The sequence below is a fragment of the Electrophorus electricus genome, chromosome 4, assembly GCF_041902795.1.
Source record: "Electrophorus electricus isolate QZ-2024a chromosome 4, ASM4190279v1, whole genome shotgun sequence".
Classification (NCBI taxonomy): Eukaryota; Metazoa; Chordata; class Actinopteri; order Gymnotiformes; family Gymnotidae; genus Electrophorus; species Electrophorus electricus.
Window position 1 is genome coordinate 33940705 of NC_137500.1, and position 19892 is coordinate 33960596.

The following is a 19892-nucleotide window of genomic DNA, read 5'->3' on the forward strand; positions in this document are numbered from 1 at the left end:
TTTGCAAAGCTTGTTTGGCAATTTAATTACCATAAGTTATACATATATTGCAACACTTGATACAAGTTGAAGAAATATTTGTGTGCAATTTTCCACATATAGAGTTAATTCCTTTTTGATATGCACCAATAATGAGGAACCTCTTTTGGCACTTTAAGCTATCTGATGGAACATCTTTTTTTTTTTTTTTTTTTTTACAACACTAGCGCCACCTGTAAGATTCAAGCAACCACTCAATGACCTTCAAGTCTGGGAGCGGGACCTGGCCATTCTTGAGTGTGAAGTACCTGAAGATTCCGTCCCTATCACATGGTATTTAGAAGACAGGCGGCTGCAGCCAGGGGCCAAATATGGGATGGAGGAGTGGGGGACAAAGCGCCGACTTACAATTCGTGACATTGGAGTTGATGATGATGGGATCTATCTTTGTGAAATGGCTGATGGAGGAAGAAGCATTGCTGAGGTAACTGTTAAAGGTAAATATCTCAGAACTGGTTTTAGAGGTTTTACAGCAAAAACCTAAAAAATGTTTGCAAAAACAATTCTTGTAATGACTTTTGACTTTCAATTGCATTTGCACACTGTATAGGCACCATAGTAAGAAAACTACCAAGAAAAGTGGATGTTCTGGAAGGGGAAAATGCAGCATTCTGTGTAGAAGTGGAAGAAGAGGAAATGGACATTCATTGGTATAAAGATGGAATAGAGTTGAGAGAGACACACCAGACAATCCTCAAGTCCTTTGGCAGAACTCACATCTTGGTTTTTGTCAATACCACACACCAAGATTCTGGCATGGTAACCTTTTATGCAAGTAGATCAAGAACATCATCTCAGCTAAGAGTGAAAGGTTAGAAATCATTCATGTGAGATAACTGATTCATCTAAATGTCACTGAATCTGTTATTTTACCTTACCATTTCACATCTTCCATTCTTTGTCAGGTGCTAGGCACTGTCCACCTAGCTGCCCTATTGGGGTGCAGATAAACACAGAGCGTGCAAATGCAGCACTTCTATCTTGGTCTCCAGCTCAGGATTTTCGCAGGAATCCACCCTCAGGCTACATCCTGGAGAGACAAGAAATGTGCTCTCAGGAGTGGCTGCAGTGCCTAACCACAGACTCTGCCACCTCAGTGGAGATTCTTGGTGACAGTGTTCCATGTGAGGCTGACTACAGATTCCGCATCTGCAGTGTGAACAAATATGGAAGAAGTGGATATGTGGAGTTCCCACGAGCAGTTCACCTTGGTAAGGACATGTTAAAGTAATGTATAGCATATGGTCTGCATTGTGTCTGTGATGACCAATGTTTGAGTCTTCTGCTTTAAAGAACTCCATTCCAAGATCATCCTTTGTTTCAAATCTGTTCTTATAAAATGAATAGTTCTGATCCTAAGATCTGGTTGGCTAAGACGTGTTGTCCTCCATATATGCATACCTATGACCACCTCACAATGACTAGATTCTGTATTAATGTGCAAGATTTTTAAAAAATCATTAAGCTGGTTCTGTCAATTGAATAATCTTTGCTGTGGTGTTGCTTAGCATCAAAAGCTTGTTTGCAGATTACATTGCCAGGCAGAAGAATTGTTCGTTGTCAATACTTCTAAATTATTTGAGCACTGGTGTATTTTTGCATATTGGTTTTGTCTCTGTTTTATAAAATTAATTTTATTCCCAGTAAGGACAAAGTGTTGTTCTTAAAATGTCCTTATCCGTGAAAAAAATTGCTTTTAGAAAATGCTGCAGTGCACAGCATCTTGTGGCTAATTTTAATGATAATTCGTACATGTAACTTTTACAGTTCCAGTGGCCAAAATACAATCACCTCTACAGGATGCATTGGTGCCAGAAGGCCAGGATGCCTGTTTTTCCATTGAGCTGTCTGCCTCAGTCATAGGCACTTGGTTTCTGAATGGTAACCAGCTTCAGGAAGATGAACGTTTTTCCATGAGGCGGTCTCGAACACACCAATCCCTTCGCATTCGTGGAGTACGAGACACTGACAATGGTGCTGAAATCACCTTCATTGCTTATGGAATTCGTGATTCTGCGGCTCTGTATATACAAGGTAAATACCTGCCTGTGCCTTACTAATATTGCTGCTATATATTATTTTCTATATAAGAACTATAAATAAATTATTATAAATGGCAAATATCCTCCTTTCAATATGCAGCTCCACTTGTTAAATTTACTCCACTTTCTGAAATGGACCGAAATAAGTTTGTGGAAGTTGGCAATCCAATAGTGCTCTATTGTGAGCTGTCAAATCCGGAAGCCCAAGTCCGTTGGTATAAGAATGGAGTTGAACTGCACTCAGTTGAAGGTCTTCACATACAGTCAGAAGGGACAATGAGGAGAATTGTCATTCAGTCAGCTGAGTTCTCCCATTCAGGAATTTACAGCTGTGATGCCATTGATGATGTCATCAGGTTTAATGTGGAAGTTGAAGGTTAGTTGAAATTTTTAACCATTGTTCAAAACTTTAACCACTGTTAGAATTACTAACCACCACCAGTTAAACTATAAGTTTTGTTTTGCACAGATGTGTTGATTTAATGCACTGAAGTACATAGCATAACTAGAAAATCTATTACATCCTTACAAGTTCAACTATGATGAAATATCACTGATCTCAAAACATCCATAGCTCCCCCTGTGAGGTTCACAGAGTTTCCAGAGACTGAGAGAAACAAGTCCATCGAAGTCGGCTGCCCAATTGTACTTCAGTGTGAGATCTCAGATGAGAGTGCCCAGGTCTTCTGGTACAAAAATGGAGCAAAGCTTCTGGCACAGAGTGGACTAGACATTCAGTCTGATGGCACTAAGAGGGTGCTGGTAGTTGAAAAGGCTGAGTGTTTCCATTCAGGTGTGTACTGCTGCAAGACAAAGGGTAGTGCTATCCAATTCACCGTGGAAGTCAAAGGTGATTTCTTTTTATTATTTTTTTTGTGTTCAGCATGAGATATTATGCAATATTGTTTTGTCAAGCCAGTAACAGTGATGGTTTTGAATATACCTCTGCATTTTTAAACAATGTCTTACATATGAAGCAGTTAACCTTTTTGCTTAAATAATAGTGTTTTATTGAACAACTGGTATTACAAGCATGAATTCCAAAAATTAAGGACTTAAAACCACTCTAAAATATCTATAGCTCCAGCAGCGAGGTTCTCAGCTGTCCCAGAAGCTGAGAGGAGAAAGTGCATCGAAGCAGGCTGCACCGTTGTTCTTCAGTGTGAGATCTCAGACTCAACTGTGCAGGTCCACTGGTTCAAGGATGGGAATAAAATTCTTGCAGAGTCTGGAGTAGACTTCATATCAGAGGGCCACATAAGGAAATTAATCATTCAAAGAGCAGCCCTGTCTCACTCTGGTGTGTACAGGTGCACAACAAAGCATGACACCATCGAGTTTCATGTGGAGATCAGAGGTTAGGATTCTGCCATCCTAATAATTACTTTTCGTAATATTATCTTCTTGCATCATTGCCTATAATAATAAATGTTCTGTGTTGCTCTTCTTAAATTCTTAAAGAGTGTTTCAAAGATAAAGTTGCACTTTACTGCTGGCTTCACATACCTGGTTAACCTTTTTACTAGATATATGTTTTCATTCATCACATTTTTAAAATGATGCCTCAGGGTTCTTTATTTAAATCCTTATGTCATGAATCATCTGTAGCTGTACCAGTGCAGTTCTCAGCTGTCCCTGAATGTGAGAAGAATAAATGCATTGAAGCTGGCGACCGTTTTGAGCTCTGCTGTGAGATATCAGACCCTACAGCCCATGTCTACTGGTTCAAAAATGAAATGCAGCTCCTCCCAGAGACTGGCTGGGACATTCGGGCTGAGGGCACACTCAGGATGTTGGTTGTTCAGTCAGCAGATGCCAGTCACTTTGGACAGTACAGCTGCAAAATACCTGATGACTCTGTCCAGTTCACTGTGGATATCAAAGGTGATTTGTGGCTTTTTTGAGAAATGTGTACGTCCAATAACCCAAACTGCATTTTTTAAAAACTAGACACACACTAACAATAAAAGCCTACTGCTTTGTTCATGTCTCCTAGCACCGGTGTTATGGCCATGCCTCTTACCTATGCATCTTGCCTTGTGGGCAACAGTTTGATACTGTTGTTACATGTTTTGCAATACTTTGTTTAATTTGCTTTTTGGCAGAAGGTCTGAGAGTTCACAGATTAGTCAGGCTGGGAAATTCTCCTGTAAAGTTATTAATGTTATGTATATTTCACAATCACATAAAGCTCCACCAGTGACATTCTCAGACTTCCCAGAGGTTGTGAAGAACCAGCTGTTGGAAGTGGGCTACCCCACTGATCTACACTGTGAGATCTCAGACCCACCAGCCAAGGTGTGCTGGTATGAGGATGGAGTAGAGCTCATCTCAAAAAGTCAACCTCATATCAAAAAGGAGGATACGAGGAGGAAGCTAGCTGTCAAGACAGCACAGCCCTCTGAGTCTGGAATGCACGACCATGTGAGAAAAGATGTCATCCAGTTTAATGTACAAGATGAAGGTGATTTTCGAATATTTGCTTCTAATCCACTTAATATTTTAAGAGTGGCAACTAACAACTCTGCGATCTATGTGCATTTTCAGCTATTTACCTTTATTTTCACTTGGGAAAATGCACATCATTGAGTTTTAATATCCATTGCAATTAAAATAGTCAATGAAACTGTATAAAGTATTCTTTTATCAATGATCATCTATAGTTCCACCTTTGAACATGCTGGATGTTCCTGAAATTGAGAAGACAATGAATAATGAAGAAAACATTCCTATTTCATTACAATATAAAATCTTGGATTCCACTGAATATGACTACCAGTTAAAAGAAGAGGTGCTACCTCTAGCTGGAACTGAAAAGGAACAGGTGGTGCTTCAAGCTGAAAATCAAATTAAAACAGAAGGACCCATAAGTCCTTTAATTTTCAAATCAGCTAAGACATCTCAAAATAATATAAACAGACCTTGGACACCAGATCATCCCGTCCAGTTTAATATGGACAAAGGTGGTTTGCCTGTATCTTTTTTTCTATGGCATTCTGAATTAGGAGCATTGACATGGTTGAGGTTAGTCAGCTTATTGTTTTCTTTGTGGCTTTCCTAACAGCCGAGCTGCCTCACTCTGAGGTGTACAGGGGTGAGATCTATGATGACTCTTTCCAGTTCACTATGGATATGAAAGGTGATATAATACTACTCCACCTTTAGCATACTTACCCCACTACTGCTGCACCACTAACAATGGTGGTGTTTAACACTTCTAAGGCTGTTTCTTAAGATGCTGAGTCCATGCATCTTGGTTAACCATCCCTGAAAATGCTTCCCAAACTAATCCCTGCTGTTGTGATTTATCACACAACCACTTGATCTGCAAAACCTTCTTCCCAGCTAACAATCATGTGATGTTTGTATACTTGTAAATAAATCTTTATTCTTAATTGTAGCACACCAACAATTACGGTTCTATTTCCTTCAGTCATCTTACTCATGCTATACAGGACCATAATCATGTTATTTTTGCAATGTCCATATGTGTGTATGAAGTGTGTATGAAAGAACTGTTGAGTAGATGAAAGAAATAATTATGGCAAGAGTGAATGAAATGGGTGAATGAAATTCTTAGCACAGAAGAAAAAATGACTAACTTTACAGGATTATTGATGTTTTCTTTACTTGTTTTATGACATGTGTTATTTGTTTCTAGACCACTCTAATATGGTCGTCTCTCTTATTTTTCTTTTTTTATGGTCTAAAATCTTGAAATTATCAATCAATGAGAAAAAAATCTTTATGAACAGTTCTGATTAAGAAGATGGAAACAGACCAAAACTTTTCTTTGTCACTCAACCATAGCTAAGTCCTTGTGGTTCACAGCCATCCCAGAGGTTCCAGTGAGTGAGATCATTAAAGAAAGATGCCCAAAAGAAGTTCAGCATATGGTAACACATTCCTCTGCCCTGATATATGGCTACATGGAAGAAGACCTACCAGAATCTCAACCTCTCAAGCCAAAAGAAGTGTGCATTTTCCAAGAAGACAGCGGTCACCACAAAGTACCAAAAATGTGTATGGATGATGAAGTTCTAGCATTTAAGGTGGATAGTGAAGGTGATTTAAATAGTGAGCTCCATCATTCAGCAAGCAATGATGAGAGCAACCTACATACCATTGTCATTATTTGCAACATAAGATTCATTTAATGCTCATTCTGATTAATTAACTGAATCTTAGTACCTTAAAAATAAGCAATCTGCATGTCTATCAAACAATTCTATAGATTGTCTGGAATTTTACTGATTTCATGAAATTGCCTGAATTAAAATAAATTTTAAAAAAGAAAAGAAAAAAAATAAGAAAAATATATATGTCTAAATTATTTACATTAAAAACAAATCTGATCTTATTGTATTTGAGGTAGCAATATAATCAGCTATGATCCCAGCCTGAGAAACTGTTTTCTTTTCCTAATAGTAATACAAATTTCTCTCTATATAACTTGACACATCCTAGCACCAAAGATGACTTTCTCAACACCTCAGGAAGTACTGGATGAGAATCCCAGTGATGCAGGCTGTTTCAAAGTACCGAGTGAGATCTCTGAAGAGAAGCCCCAACTCTGTGGGTATGGAGAAGCACCAATAGTCAACCAACAGGATGGAAGCAACAGAGAGTATATCACCTCAAAGGAACAATGTTCTCAGTCATCAAAGGTGCAAAAAGATGTGTGCAGAACAGAGACAGTGGATCAGTCTGTGATGTATCAAGATGAAGTAAAAGGTGACTCAAGACTATGTGTCTAACAAAATGCAATAATTAGCATAAAAGCAACTAACACTGTCTTGCCTTTTGTTCAGCTCTTCTGTAACTGAAAAACCCTCAGTCACTGCAGCTTTCCTCTCCTTCAATAGATAACTCATTTTGTTGCACAACTTTGTCTCTCCAAAACAAAGCACCTGCACTTAATCAAGTCCTTGCACCACTATCTGAGACTGCCAGGAACAAGAGCATTGAAAATGGCATGCCTCTAGTACTACAGTGTGAGATAGCAGACCCAGAAGCTCCAGTTTGTTGGTACAAGGATGGAATACAACTTGAATCTAAAAATGGATTAGTAATCCAGTCAGAGGACTGCATACGGAGGCTGGTTGTCCCAACTGCAGAGTTCTGTCATTCAGGGGTGTACCACTGCAAGACTATGGACAATGTCATAAATTTTAAGGTGTATGTCAAAGGTGATTTAATTCTAGTTTAATCCATTATAACCCAGTGTTTCTAATATTAAATTAGTCCTAAACACAACAGTAAACCAACACGTACTTCAAAAACAAATGTCTGTATAATAGTAGGAAATTTATACTACAGTAATTTTATGGCTTTATTATAGTCCTCTAAATTGATCTAAATAAACAAATAATTTAGTTTCCTAGTGTCATGCATGTAAACAATAGCTCACAAGTGACTATACCTAAAACTCACCTATTCAAATAAAATTAACAGCTTTCATTAAAATATGCTAAATTAAACCCCCTTAGATGCACAAACTGAAAGTTCAACAATCCCTGAGATTAAGAAGGATGTAATGACATCAAATGAAGCAAATGTTCAAAATGTTCCACGGAGCAAGCTATTCAGTCCTACAGCTCCAATCAGCTGGCACAGAGAAGGAGATGAATTTGTTCAAAAAAATCTAACTATCAGCGACTCAGAGAAAACTTTGGAAGCTCCTGACCTTGTCCAATCAGCTGAGCTATCTGACCCTGGAATATACAGTTGTGACACAAAGGATACCAGTTGTGACACAAAGGATACCAGTTGTGACACAAAGGATACCAGGTGTGACACAAAGGACAACAGCGTCCAGTTTGCTGTGGATCCACCAGGTGATTCCTCAATCATCTTTGACAGCTCAACCCATCTGATTACAATACTAACCCCTTCAATCATGCAATGGTCACTAATAGTCATTATGTTGACAACTTGTTTGCATAGATCTAATCTAAAATTCTAGATGATTAACATAACTTAGGGGTTCATCAGTACAAGCATGATGAGCCCTTGGCCAAATTAATTGAATCAAGTAGAATTTAATATGTTGTGGAACTAAGATACCAGTAATTATATGTGTGTTAAAGCTATAGCAGTGCTAAACTAGGTAGAAAAAATTGTACAAATATCAAATTCATGTATGTAAGGTGTATGCTTGATGACAAATTTTAAATATTTTAAAATTGATATTAACAGAAGTCATTAAATCACAACCTATTTTTATTATGTTTTTGAAGCTGCTTTTGCTTGCTTTTTGTGGTAGCAACTCAATCTTAAAAACAAGCTCAAATTGGAATTTTAACCACACATAGCTGCAGCCACTAAAGTAATAGGCTTGTAATTTACAGAACCAACTTTTGAAAAATCTATATCAGGCATAATTTCCAGCTATTAGCATGATAATTAGTGTATTTATCCTTTTAAATCATCCATTGGCTCAACCTGTAATGGTAAAATATTTATTAAACTACTAAAAATCTTTTGCATTAAACATGTTATTCAATCTTCATACTTGGTTGCCTTTTTGTCCTTACTGTTACATGTTTGTAGCTTTTATTAGTATCAGTCATTTACTCTTGCTACTAATGTTGCTTTCACTTTCATTTATTTGTTTATTTATTTATTTTCTAAGTGTTTTATATGTATAAGCTTTCCTACTTTTACTGAACATTGGATAACTTGCTGGTATATTCTTATAGGCATTCTAAATGTGCCATAATCTCTTATCTGACAAATCACCATTTAGGCAGTGCTTTTGTGCAACTCTTAAGAATCCTTCTAGCAATCCAGTACTTTTAATGTATATCTTTTGTTTTAAAAGGACATACCTAACAGTTTCAATAACTGTATCTCTACAATGATGCCCATAGCACTACCAGTGAAGTTCTCCGAAGTCAGTGAAGCTCAGAAGAACAAATGCACTGTAATCGGTGAACCCTTCGAACTGGAGTGTGAGGTCTCAGATGCTGCCACACTCGTTTGCTGGTACAAAGATGGGAAGAAACTGCAGTCTCATGCTCAAGCTTTGCTTCTGTCTGAGGGTACAATACGAAAACTCTCTGTACAGTCTGCTGAACTCTCAGACAGTGGAACATACTGCTGCAAGACCGACAACAATGCCATCTTATTTAACATGGAAGTCAAAGGTGATTTTCAGAACACTACATAAGTGTAGTCTTTACCTTAGTTAATTTCTAATAGATCTTTTTATAAATATTCAAGGTAGAGAAGCTTAATATCTAAATCTCTTGGACTGCATTCTTTAAATGAAACAAGTTAAATAAGAGGAGGTTTATGCTTGAAAATTGAGCTGTCCATAACTTTTCCCTTTTGCCTATTAAATTAACACAATTTTCTCTCTGTGGACCTCACACATTTGTAGCACCACCACTGAGGTTCAAACAACTTTCAGAGGTGGAGAAGAACCAGTCCGTTGAAGTAGGCTCACCAATTGTTCTGAAATGTGAGATTTCAGACCCTGCAGCCCAGGTCTGCTGGTATAAAAATGGCACAGAACTATCTCCAAAAAAGGAACTTAATATCCAATCTGATGGAAATTTGAGGAAATTAATTCTTCCATCAGCAAAACTGTCTGACACTGGACACTACATGTGTGGCAATCAGGATGATGCCATATCATTTAAAGTGGATGTTCAAGGTGATTTTTATGATTCTATTACATTGCACTCACACACACACACACACACACACACACACACACACACACACACACACACACACACACACATATATATATATATATATAGTCACATTACATAAAAATGCCTCTAATATTCTAATGAAGTTTTTCTCTGAAGTTTATGATATTTCTGAAGTGCTCTCTAAATCTCAAAATTTTCCATAGCTCTGCCTCTGAGGTTCTCAGCACTTCCAGAAGTTGCAAGGAACAAGTTCATTGAAACAGGCTGCCCCATTATACTTCAGTGTGAAATCTCTGACCCAGCTGCCCAAGTTTTCTGGCTCAAAGATGGAGTGCCACTTTTTCAGGAGACTGGACTTGATATACAATCAGAGGGCACCATGAGGACAATGATCATTCAGTCAGCTGAGCTCAAACACTCAGGAGTGTACAGCTGTCAAGCTAGGGATGATCAGATAGCATTCAAGGTGGATGTTGCAGGTGATTGTGAGCCTACATGTTTTTCTCAAAAACACTAACAAATGTGTCAAATAACGCTTCATTCACTAAATGCTGTTTGTCCTTATCAAAGTTTAACATTTAATTGTACATGAGCACACACTTAAAACCAAATTAGGTAAAAATCAAAATATAACTTATGACCAGCACCAAATCCTTCATCACTAATTAGAAAAAAACATGTTCATGTTTAAATAAAAAATTTGTTAAGCGTTCTAAAGCACCGGAACATTTTTTTTGTTGTTTATTTATCATTCATTCTGTTTACTCAGTAAGCTCAAGACTTATTCTGGGAAACAAATTTTAAAAAAATCAACTCCAAAAATCATAATTCATGGATAGTAAAATATTGCATTTGGTGCACCCAATGCAATGCAATGTTTTGGGGGTACTTTTTGTTTGTTTTTTGTTTTTGTTTGTTTTTGATCCATCAGTAAATGGACTCCTAATTTGAAAAGCATTGGCAGAGAAAATGTCTATACATTTGGTAATTACATGAATTTCTTTTAATGAATGAAAATACTCCTAGCTCCACCAGTGATGTTCACAGCTGTCCATGAGACTGAGAAGAACAAGTCACTTGAAGCAGGCTCGAGTCTCATTCTCCAATGTGAGATATCTGAACCTACAGCGCTGGTCCAGTGGTACAAGGATGGAACCCAGCTCTTCCCTCAATGTGGAGTTTTCATCCTATCAGAGCACACCATGAGGACACTGGTTATCCAGTCAACTGAGTTTTCCCACTCTGGGTTTTACAGTTGTAATACAGCTGATGATATCAGCGAATTTTATGTGGACATTAAAGGTGACATACAAAGCTTCTCCAAAAGACTGTTAAATGACTAACAAATAGATCACTGTGTTCTGTTGTATTTTCATTTATTTGAAAGCAATCCTCTTTACCTTTGGACAGATCAACTGTGCTGCTTCTAAGGGCTACTTAACCATTTTTCTAATACAGGACCATTATTTTTGATGTTGCACAAAGCTATTTGCAATATTTCTGCCCCATTTGCCATCCCTAGTTGCCATCTACCCAATATCTTGGTGTTTTGTATTTAGGAAGAAATCATGTAAAGAGATAAGCATGCCATGTGACTATTTTTGTACTTAACTGCACTTCATCCTCACACAGCTTTCATTAACTTTTTGTGTTTCTTTTGGCTTTTAGAGTGCAGACAGATTTTTCCACAGCTACTCAAGCCACCATCATCAGTGCTTGATGTAATGCATGCTTGATAATAATGCAAAACATGCAGCTAGAAAGGCATCTCATTAACAAACAACTAATATGTTTTTCTATTTTTCCGCAGCACCTCCTGTGACATTTATCTATATGCCAGAGGAAGAGCTTCACAGAAACATTGTGGAAGACGACAATCTCTTCCTTTGTTGTGAGGTGTCCAGGTCTGATGCCACTGCGCAGTGGTACAAGGATGGAGCTGAGATACAGCCCACTGATAATGTCACAATAGAGACAGAAAACACTGTACGAAAACTGATCATCCAATCTGTTCAGCTATCAGATGCTGGGATATACACTTGCCGTGCAGGAGACAGCGCCTTAATATTCAAGGTTAATGTACGAGGTCAGTAAACTATTCCACTTTTTATAGATTTCATATGCAGTTGAAAATGTGGTACAATATAAATACAAAAGGAGATTAATTAAAAAAAAGGATAAGTAGAAAAAATAAATAAGTAGTAAACCTTTACAAAGAGACAAATAAGCAGAAAAATGTATATATACAATAATCTATAGATAATATTAAAGTACTATAAAATGAAAACAAAGAGATGAACAAAGGGTAAAAGAACATAAATAATATGTTCAAGGAGTGATTAAAATAACATAAAAGCTAGTCCAGGAGTTAAAATAGGAGCTTTTGCAGTATTAAAATCAGTAATAGATCCCAGCACTTGTTGAATATATAATGCCAAAATGGAACTTTATGATTTTCTATGCTTTTTGTTCCTCAGAGCCACCATTAACGATTGTTTATCCCAAGGAAGACGTTCACCTTGATCGTCATGTTCCTGAAGAAATTGTCCTCAGTTGTGAACTTTCCCGCTCAAATGGAAAAGTGTCTTGGTTCAAGGATGGACAGAAACTTAAAGAAAGTAAAAATATAAAGCTTAAGACAGAAGGACCTTACAGGAGACTGAAAATTCTTCACAGCAGAGTTGAGGACTCTGGAGAATATGTCTGTGACACAGCTGATGACTCAAAATTCTTCCATCTGAGCATAAAAGGTATACTAAAATATTTATATAGCTATTGGAAAATATAAACACTGTAATGGACAAGTTTGGCCAACCACATGAAGAAAAAGACAGAAATGTGATACAAAAAGTAGTACAATTAGAAACACACACCAGAATGATAATTGACCAATGTGTCATAGGTCATTTAAAAACACAGAATGGCTTTTTACAATAGATCTGTGGGGAAATCAGGCAATGACGTCTTGACATGTGTTCCTCTAGAACCCCCAGTGTGCATAATTTCCCCAAGCCAATCCCAAATGGAACTTTGCCAGCAAACATCGGAGAGAATGGTGCTGAGTTGTGAAATTTCCAGACCTAATGCTTCTGTGTGCTGGTATCGTGATGGGCTTGAGGTGGAAGAGAATGATAATTTAATCCTGGAAGTTGATGGCGTTTACAGAAGACTCATTATACCAGAGACAACAGTCAATGATTCTGCAGAATATGTGTGTGATACAACTGATGACTCTGTGACATTCTTCGTAAATATTGCAGGTGCTTCATTAAACTGCTAGAACCATAAAGTTTAATAGTCACTCTTCTGAAATTCATTAAACAGTATACACAATGTCAAAAGTACAACTACTGAGCTAAAATGAAATTAGAAAAATTGTAAAGAACATTTTTCTAGAAAATATTAACATCAGTACGAATTGTAAAACCAATTCAGCCACCCAAAACACTGATTAAGAAATCTGAGATTTATTCAACACATTATTTTGTCTAACATTTCTCAGTACATAATCACAGTGCAACTGTGCCATTAATTACAGTGTAACAACACTTTGACACACTTACATGATGGAAAATAAAGTATAAATGCACACAGAGTGCATGCAGAGTATCAATATATTGGTACACATGCAATCTATATGCATTGATTCTTAGTTTTCCATTATGCAAGCATAGAGTATTGTACAATGTATTGCTTCAAATTGTTACACAGTACAAAACACTGTAACTAATGGTATAGTTACTCTATAACAATTGTCATGTAAAGCGTTACCTTTGTTGATAAACATTTCAAATCTTACATAGTTGAGCCTTTAGACTGATTTTTTTCTGTTTGTACAGAACCACCAGTGCGATTTATTCGATCAAGGAAGATGGCTTATGAAATTGAAAAATTTGTTGGAGACTCAGTGGTCCTTGACTGTGAGGTCTCAAGATCAAATGCTGAAGTCAGCTGGAAGAAAAATGGCGAGGAGATGGATGAGAACAGTAACATAACCATATTTGAGGAAGGCATTACTCGACAATTAACAATTCATTCAGCAACATTTGAGAATACAGGCCAATACACTTGTGATGCTAAGGATGATGTAATGGATTTCTACTTGAAAATACTAGGTGTGTTTCTTTTAAAAATGAAGAAAGGAGACTTTAATTTTAAGCATATCCAGGTCCCAGTAAACAGTTTTGTCTTTTTTTGCAGATCCACCACTTAGATTTCTGCAGAAAAATGATATAATAACAGACAAACATTTTGTAGTGTCAGATGCTATTGTGCTAAAATGTGAACTCTCCAGAGCAAATGGGGTGATTCACTGGTACAAAGATAATGAGAGAATAGTGGGTAACGATCATATCACATGTGAAGAAGAAGGGGTATTCCGAACTCTGATTGTTCTGAATGCTGAGATCAAGGACTCAGGACAATACATATGTGATGCAAAGGATGACAAGATTGTGTTTAATATCAAAGTGCAAGGTACAGAAAACAAGTTACAATGAAACATGGTCACACTACTGAAACTTGAAAACTGTAAATGATGTGAGCTACAACAGAACTTCTTATTTTCTGTTCAGAGGCACCAGTGTCAATCCTAGGGAACTCTGGGAACCCAGAACACCATATATTGGTTGCTGGGGATGAGCTGATCCTTGAGTGTGAGGTGTCTCAAGAGAATGCCTCTGTTCAGTGGCTATGTAATGGGCAAGTGTTACATGCAGACTCACGGCTCAATATTGAAAGCACTGGCACAACTAGAAAATTAGTGCTTTCAAATCTTCAGGTCTCTGACACAGGAGAATATGTCTGTGATGCCATGGATGACAAAATGACAACAATGGTGACAGTTCAAGGCAAGCTAACCACTATAATTCCACTAATAAATGAACCTAAAATAACATGAAATATTTTCCATACAAACTGCCAACTATGTTTTTTTCTCTTTGATAGAGCCACCATTCAAATTCATCAAAAAGGAAGAAAGGACAAACATTGCAGCCTATGAAGAAGACAGCGTCACGTTATGTGCTACAGTTAACAGGGATAATGCCCCTGTGCAATGGCGCAAAGATGGCAATAAAATTAGAGGTGACCGTTTTTATGCCACAAGCGATAAACATACTCATTACCTCACCATCAACCCACTTAAGAGATCTGATGCTGGAGAATATATCTGTGATGTGGACACAGATGAAATCCTATTCAGTGTCCATGTCAAAGGTAAGTGATAGATAGGATTGTATTACTAGTCAGATTACTGAACGTTCCACAACAATAACATTAATTAGATCTGCACTGTTAATTAGATGTTACTGATGTATGATCTATCATGATTTAGGCCAATCTAACAAAGAAAATGATTCACTGCTACGTTTAACTGTGTCACATGATAATATTTGATGGTAATATGAAGCATATACTGTATATTTTTGTCACAGCATGACTAATACATGTAACGTTGTATCTGGCCCGAGTGCCGATGGGCATGGAGCAGGACACACAGACCTCCCCCTTCGTGCAAAACATTTATTGACACTAGACACATGAAACAGAGGTGGCACTCACATACAACATTCACGATAAACATAACCATACATTTAACAGTCAGTGAAGACATATGTATATTTAACAGAAACTACACAAACCAACCTTTCCACTACACAAAGATCTAATTAAATACACACGTAGCGACAGTGACCAATGATGGGAGCACACACGGACAGGGGTTTAAATAGACATGAGACATTAAAATAATCCTGTACATGTGTGTGCAATCCTGGGGGGGGGGGGTGTGTGGCTACAACACAAACAATACACACATGTATTGGGCCGTTCCACGTGACTTATGGGGAGGAGCAGTCCGTGACAATACATAGGCATGTGTAATGTGATGCAAAGAGAGGCAGGATAGAAGCTCAAATGAGCATTGTCTGTATTTGGGGTAACCCACAAATTGATATAATCAGAACAGTCTAGGGTTGAAAAACTCATCGAAAAACACAATTTCTTATAGAAAAAGAAAAAAAGGGTAGACCATGGATCATGACTAGAAAACAACAGAACAATACCCAACAAAGACTGGAAAACATGGGGTATATATACACAGGTAAATCAGGGAAACTCAGAACAGGTAAGGATAATCAGGGGAGGCAAGAACAGAGCACAGGGTGGATACAGAAATCAAACAGCAACAAAACAACAGGATGCAAAAGCCATGGGAACCAAGAGGAAACTGACACCTTGTAACTGCAATATAACATTTTTTGTCTATATAGTGGAGCTCTACTCTGGGATGGTACAATATTTTTACATAAGTAACTCTGCTTTTTCATTAGCTATGAGAGTAAAATTCTCCAAGCCACTGGAAAACATAGTGGGGATCAAGGGCAATGATGCTATATTGAAATGCGAACTCTACAAGTCTAAAGGAGATGTCCAGTGGCTAAAGAACAACCTCGATATCACTCCAAACCGACACTTCACAATAAGGGCAGATGGGCGAGAGAGAAGTCTCACAATACACAATTTAACAGATGATGACACAGGAGAATATGCCTGTGAATCTAAAGATGAGAGAACATCCGCAACTCTAGTAGTTGAAAGTAAGTATTTCACTGAGGCAGTTTTTCAACATCAGAACAACCAAGAGAGATGCATTGAGCACTAGCTCAATGCAAACACAGATATTACTAGTAAAACTATTATTACTGTAATAAAAACAATAATAACAACAAAAACAATAATGAGAGGGATAATAACATGAATAATATCATTAACAGATTATCAGTGTCCATTAATACAATTTTTTAGCCCGTTTTAGTCCAAAACTAACAAAAACTAATTAACCTAACTTATTTTTTCACTTCCATATACTAAAATCAAAATCAACTTAGGTCATATAATTTATTCTGTGATCAGTGGCAAATGGCAAAACCTCTGTGATCTTTCCTGCTATATCTTATATCTTATTCTGTGATCTTTCCTGCTATATCTTAAGACCCTCGCACTGTGGAATTCATTGCGGAGTTACACAACATGACAGTTATGGAAGGGGAAGATGCTACATTCAAGTGTGTAGTGTCCCCTGAAGATGCAAAGCTGGTATGGCATATAAACGGCCTTCCTATTACATCAAATGAGAGATTTAACATTTTAAGTAATGGACTGTGCCACATGCTGCACATCACGAACTGCCAAGTGTCAGACAGCTGCAAGCTGACAGCTGATGCTGAAGGCATGATATCCAAAGCTATCCTTCAGGTTCAAGGTGGGTTATCAACTATAATTTCTGTGCAATTTTATTTTGAATGAATCAGGTACCTCTCTAATTTCCTCATTTTCTAAGTGCCTGAAAAATTGTATTAAATTGTATATAATATATAATTTATAATATATATTACATTTTAGAATATATATCCAGAGCCAAAAATTTAATTAATGTTATGGAAAAGAGAATTTCAGTAAATTCTTCTGGACAAGTTTTTAATGCCTTGGCTAAATATTGTAGATAAATAATGAATCTTTCAGACATGCTTGTTGAAAAGATGCCCATGGTAGTTAGTGCTTAGAGAGTTCGCCGGTTAGAATTCCACTGGTAATTGACAGAGACAAGTGGTACTACTACTGCACATAGCATGGGGGAACAGGAGTGGCACTGCAGCAAACCCATGCATTAAAGTCATGTGCATTTAAACAATTTCAGAACATCTTCTAGCAATGGTGAACAAGCAGCAAACTCATATTTTCAGAGACACAGGTGCTGTTTACAAAGAGCATGGAATCTGTGGCAGCAGAGGAGTTTGGGGAGGCGACCTTTGAGGCAGAGGTGAGCCTGGAGTCTGGGGAGGTACAGTGGATGAAACAAGGTGTCGTCATACATCCCGGACCCAAGTTTGCACTCAAAGAGAATGGCCGAAAGCGCTCACTCACCATCCGCAAGCTCACACTCTCTGACCAGGGAACCTACACCTGTGAAACGCTCCATGACCGCACGCAAGCCAAGCTCACCGTGGAACGTGAGTAGAACGTGCCTCTGTCTATCTCGCTATGCACTGTTGTTATTTGTTTACTGGGTTGCCAGTGATGCTGCTTTGACAGCTCCTGTTGCTGCTGTTCTTATTTTCTTTATGCCAATTCAATTAACTGAGTAAGAGTAATATGAGAGATAGGCAGCTACTTCAATAAATAACACTTGTTCCATGGCTTGATGGCCAACAACAGGTGTGGAGGAGATGACCTCCTAATTCTCTGAGAGTTTTCTGTATTGAAACAAAATCCAAGTGGCCATGATTATTCAATTAAGCATGTCAAATAAGAATTAAGACTAATAGCTGGAGTAAAGTCTCCTTGCTATAACCTTTTAATTCCTTTATTTGAGTGTAAAAATGTAAATACTATCAGAAGTAATGGATTCCTGGTCTTTTCCATTCACAATGTTCCAAAATGATTGGATCAATCTTCTGCAGCAATGCATAACAAAGCACTTGACAGTATAGCTTTTTATAGCCAAGTACACAAAGAAAGGCAGAGGGCCATGACACATCTGCAGGTCACGGCATGCTAAAAAGCCATGTAAAATAAGTGGTTCTGTTATTAAAATGATTGTTGTTGCTAGTATGGGTTACATTATGACTGATTCTATTTATATTCTTCATCACTCTTGTGTATATATGGTGTTATCATTTGAAACACTCCTTGGGTCTGCGAATGGCAAAACCTCAAATCCACTCTCTCTATCTGCATTTCTGCATGCAAATGAGAACCTGGTCGGTCTTAACTGCATAAACAGTGCATGACAAAAATAATAGTTGGTTAATACTATTGATAGTCTGACATTTAGAAATATCTGACTAACAATTTATTAAGCACAAATCATCTAATAAACTAAGTGCAAATATTGCCAGTGTGGCCAGTAAAAGTGAGAAAATACTTTCTTGTAAAATACTTTCAAATATTAGTTGTTGCAATATTTCTAAAAAAAAAAATTTTTCCACAGAAAACGTAACCCAGCTCAGATAAGTCACTGAAAGGCTAATACTTTGAGAGTACATGTAGTAATGTTTACTGTCAATTGAACTCTGAGTCCTAGGACCAACATAACTAGTGTGCCCTTTTGTGAAAATTAATTATTGTAACACAGTGGTATTACTCTGTAAAGAGCATAAATACGTAGTGATAGGCATTTAAGGAATTACACAGACTTGTTTCACTACAGAGCTTATGTTTGATGTTGTTACAGTGCGAGGAATCAATATTTGTCCTACAGAATGACAACTTATACAGCTGGTACTAGCCATGTGGAGAAATATGGTCAACTAAGTTTTATAGTTAATATATCAGTGATGGGAAGGCCAAGAGAATGAAGGCTATCCATCCATTTAACAACAACAAACAATAAGCTGCAGTCATTCACAAATGAGTATGTGGTTGAGAGAGGTCCGTGCTTTGACTGTGGCTGGCACCTCTTATAAATTTGGATCTCTTTTCATTGCAGCTAAATTTATACACTGGCCTTCATAATCTTGTGTAGCATCACCCAACTTCAAAAATAAACCACAGGGAATAGTTTGTTTTGAAATACACCAGAAAATGTTGTCATACCCTGGAACCTTTGAATACTGGCTGGATTTTGTGTAGAATTAATACAATTTGGTCAAGGAACCCAAGCCAACAAACCCAACTATCCTTCTACATTATACATATACTGTTTCTAGAACTCTACCTTCCACTCTCTCTGTTGGCTTTGAAATACAGTGGTGTGAAAAAGTGTTTGCCCCCTTCCCGATATCTTATTTTTTTTGCATGTTTCAGATCATCAAACAAATGTAAATATTAGACAAAGATAACACAAGTAAACACAAAATGCAGTTTTTAAATGAAGGTTTTTTACTTCAACATTTGAAAAAAACAAAACCTACATGGCCCTGTGTTGACCCCTAAGCCTAATAACTGGTTGGGCCACCCTTAGCAGCAACAACTGCAATCAAGTGTTTGCGATAACTGGTAATGGGTCTTTTACAACAGTGTGGAGGAATTTTGGCCCACTCATATTTGTAGAATTGTTATAATACGGCCACATTGGAGGGTTTTCAAACACGAACCGCCTTTTTAAGGTCATGCCACAGCATCTCAATCGGATTCAGGTCAGGAC

General features: G+C 37.5%; 1 protein-coding gene across 27 annotated transcripts in view; it reads left to right on the plus strand.

Moving 5' to 3' along the window:
- The window catches only part of obsl1b (obscurin like cytoskeletal adaptor 1b), a 32317-nt gene that overhangs the window by 5003 nt on the left and 7422 nt on the right, over window positions 1-19892 (plus strand). For 4 of the 27 annotated variants that reach the window (XR_014123384.1, XM_081713420.1, XM_081713421.1 and 1 more), the window contains 29 exons: window positions 207-476; window positions 590-850; window positions 945-1250; window positions 1807-2073; window positions 2182-2457; window positions 2656-2931; window positions 3163-3438; window positions 3690-3965; window positions 4273-4545; window positions 4745-5044; window positions 5146-5220; window positions 5892-6146; window positions 6549-6815; window positions 6947-7270; window positions 7571-7918; window positions 8954-9229; window positions 9466-9741; window positions 9949-10224; window positions 10772-11047; window positions 11556-11831; window positions 12223-12495; window positions 12730-13005; window positions 13585-13860; window positions 13946-14221; window positions 14320-14595; window positions 14693-14962; window positions 16078-16344; window positions 16740-17009; window positions 17491-17757. Coding sequence is in view for 26 of the 27 variants with exons in the window: in XM_081713420.1 (XP_081569546.1) it covers window positions 207-476; window positions 590-850; window positions 945-1250; window positions 1807-2073; window positions 2182-2457; window positions 2656-2931; window positions 3163-3438; window positions 3690-3965; window positions 4273-4545; window positions 4745-5044; window positions 5146-5220; window positions 5892-6146; window positions 6549-6815; window positions 6947-7270; window positions 7571-7918; window positions 8954-9229; window positions 9466-9741; window positions 9949-10224; window positions 10772-11047; window positions 11556-11831; window positions 12223-12495; window positions 12730-13005; window positions 13585-13860; window positions 13946-14221; window positions 14320-14595; window positions 14693-14962; window positions 16078-16344; window positions 16740-17009; window positions 17491-17757 (7881 nt within the window). In the remaining variant the exon portion in view is untranslated. Of the gene's footprint in view, window positions 1-206; window positions 477-589; window positions 851-944; window positions 1251-1806; window positions 2074-2181; window positions 2458-2655; window positions 2932-3162; window positions 3439-3689; window positions 3966-4272; window positions 4546-4744; window positions 5045-5145; window positions 5221-5891; window positions 6147-6548; window positions 6816-6946; window positions 7271-7570; window positions 7919-8953; window positions 9230-9465; window positions 9742-9948; window positions 10225-10771; window positions 11048-11555; window positions 11832-12222; window positions 12496-12729; window positions 13006-13584; window positions 13861-13945; window positions 14222-14319; window positions 14596-14692; window positions 14963-16077; window positions 16345-16739; window positions 17010-17444; window positions 17758-19892 lie in introns of those variants that run through there. The other 23 variants (XM_081713433.1, XM_081713422.1, XM_027005675.3 and 20 more) reach the window with 23 other exon arrangements.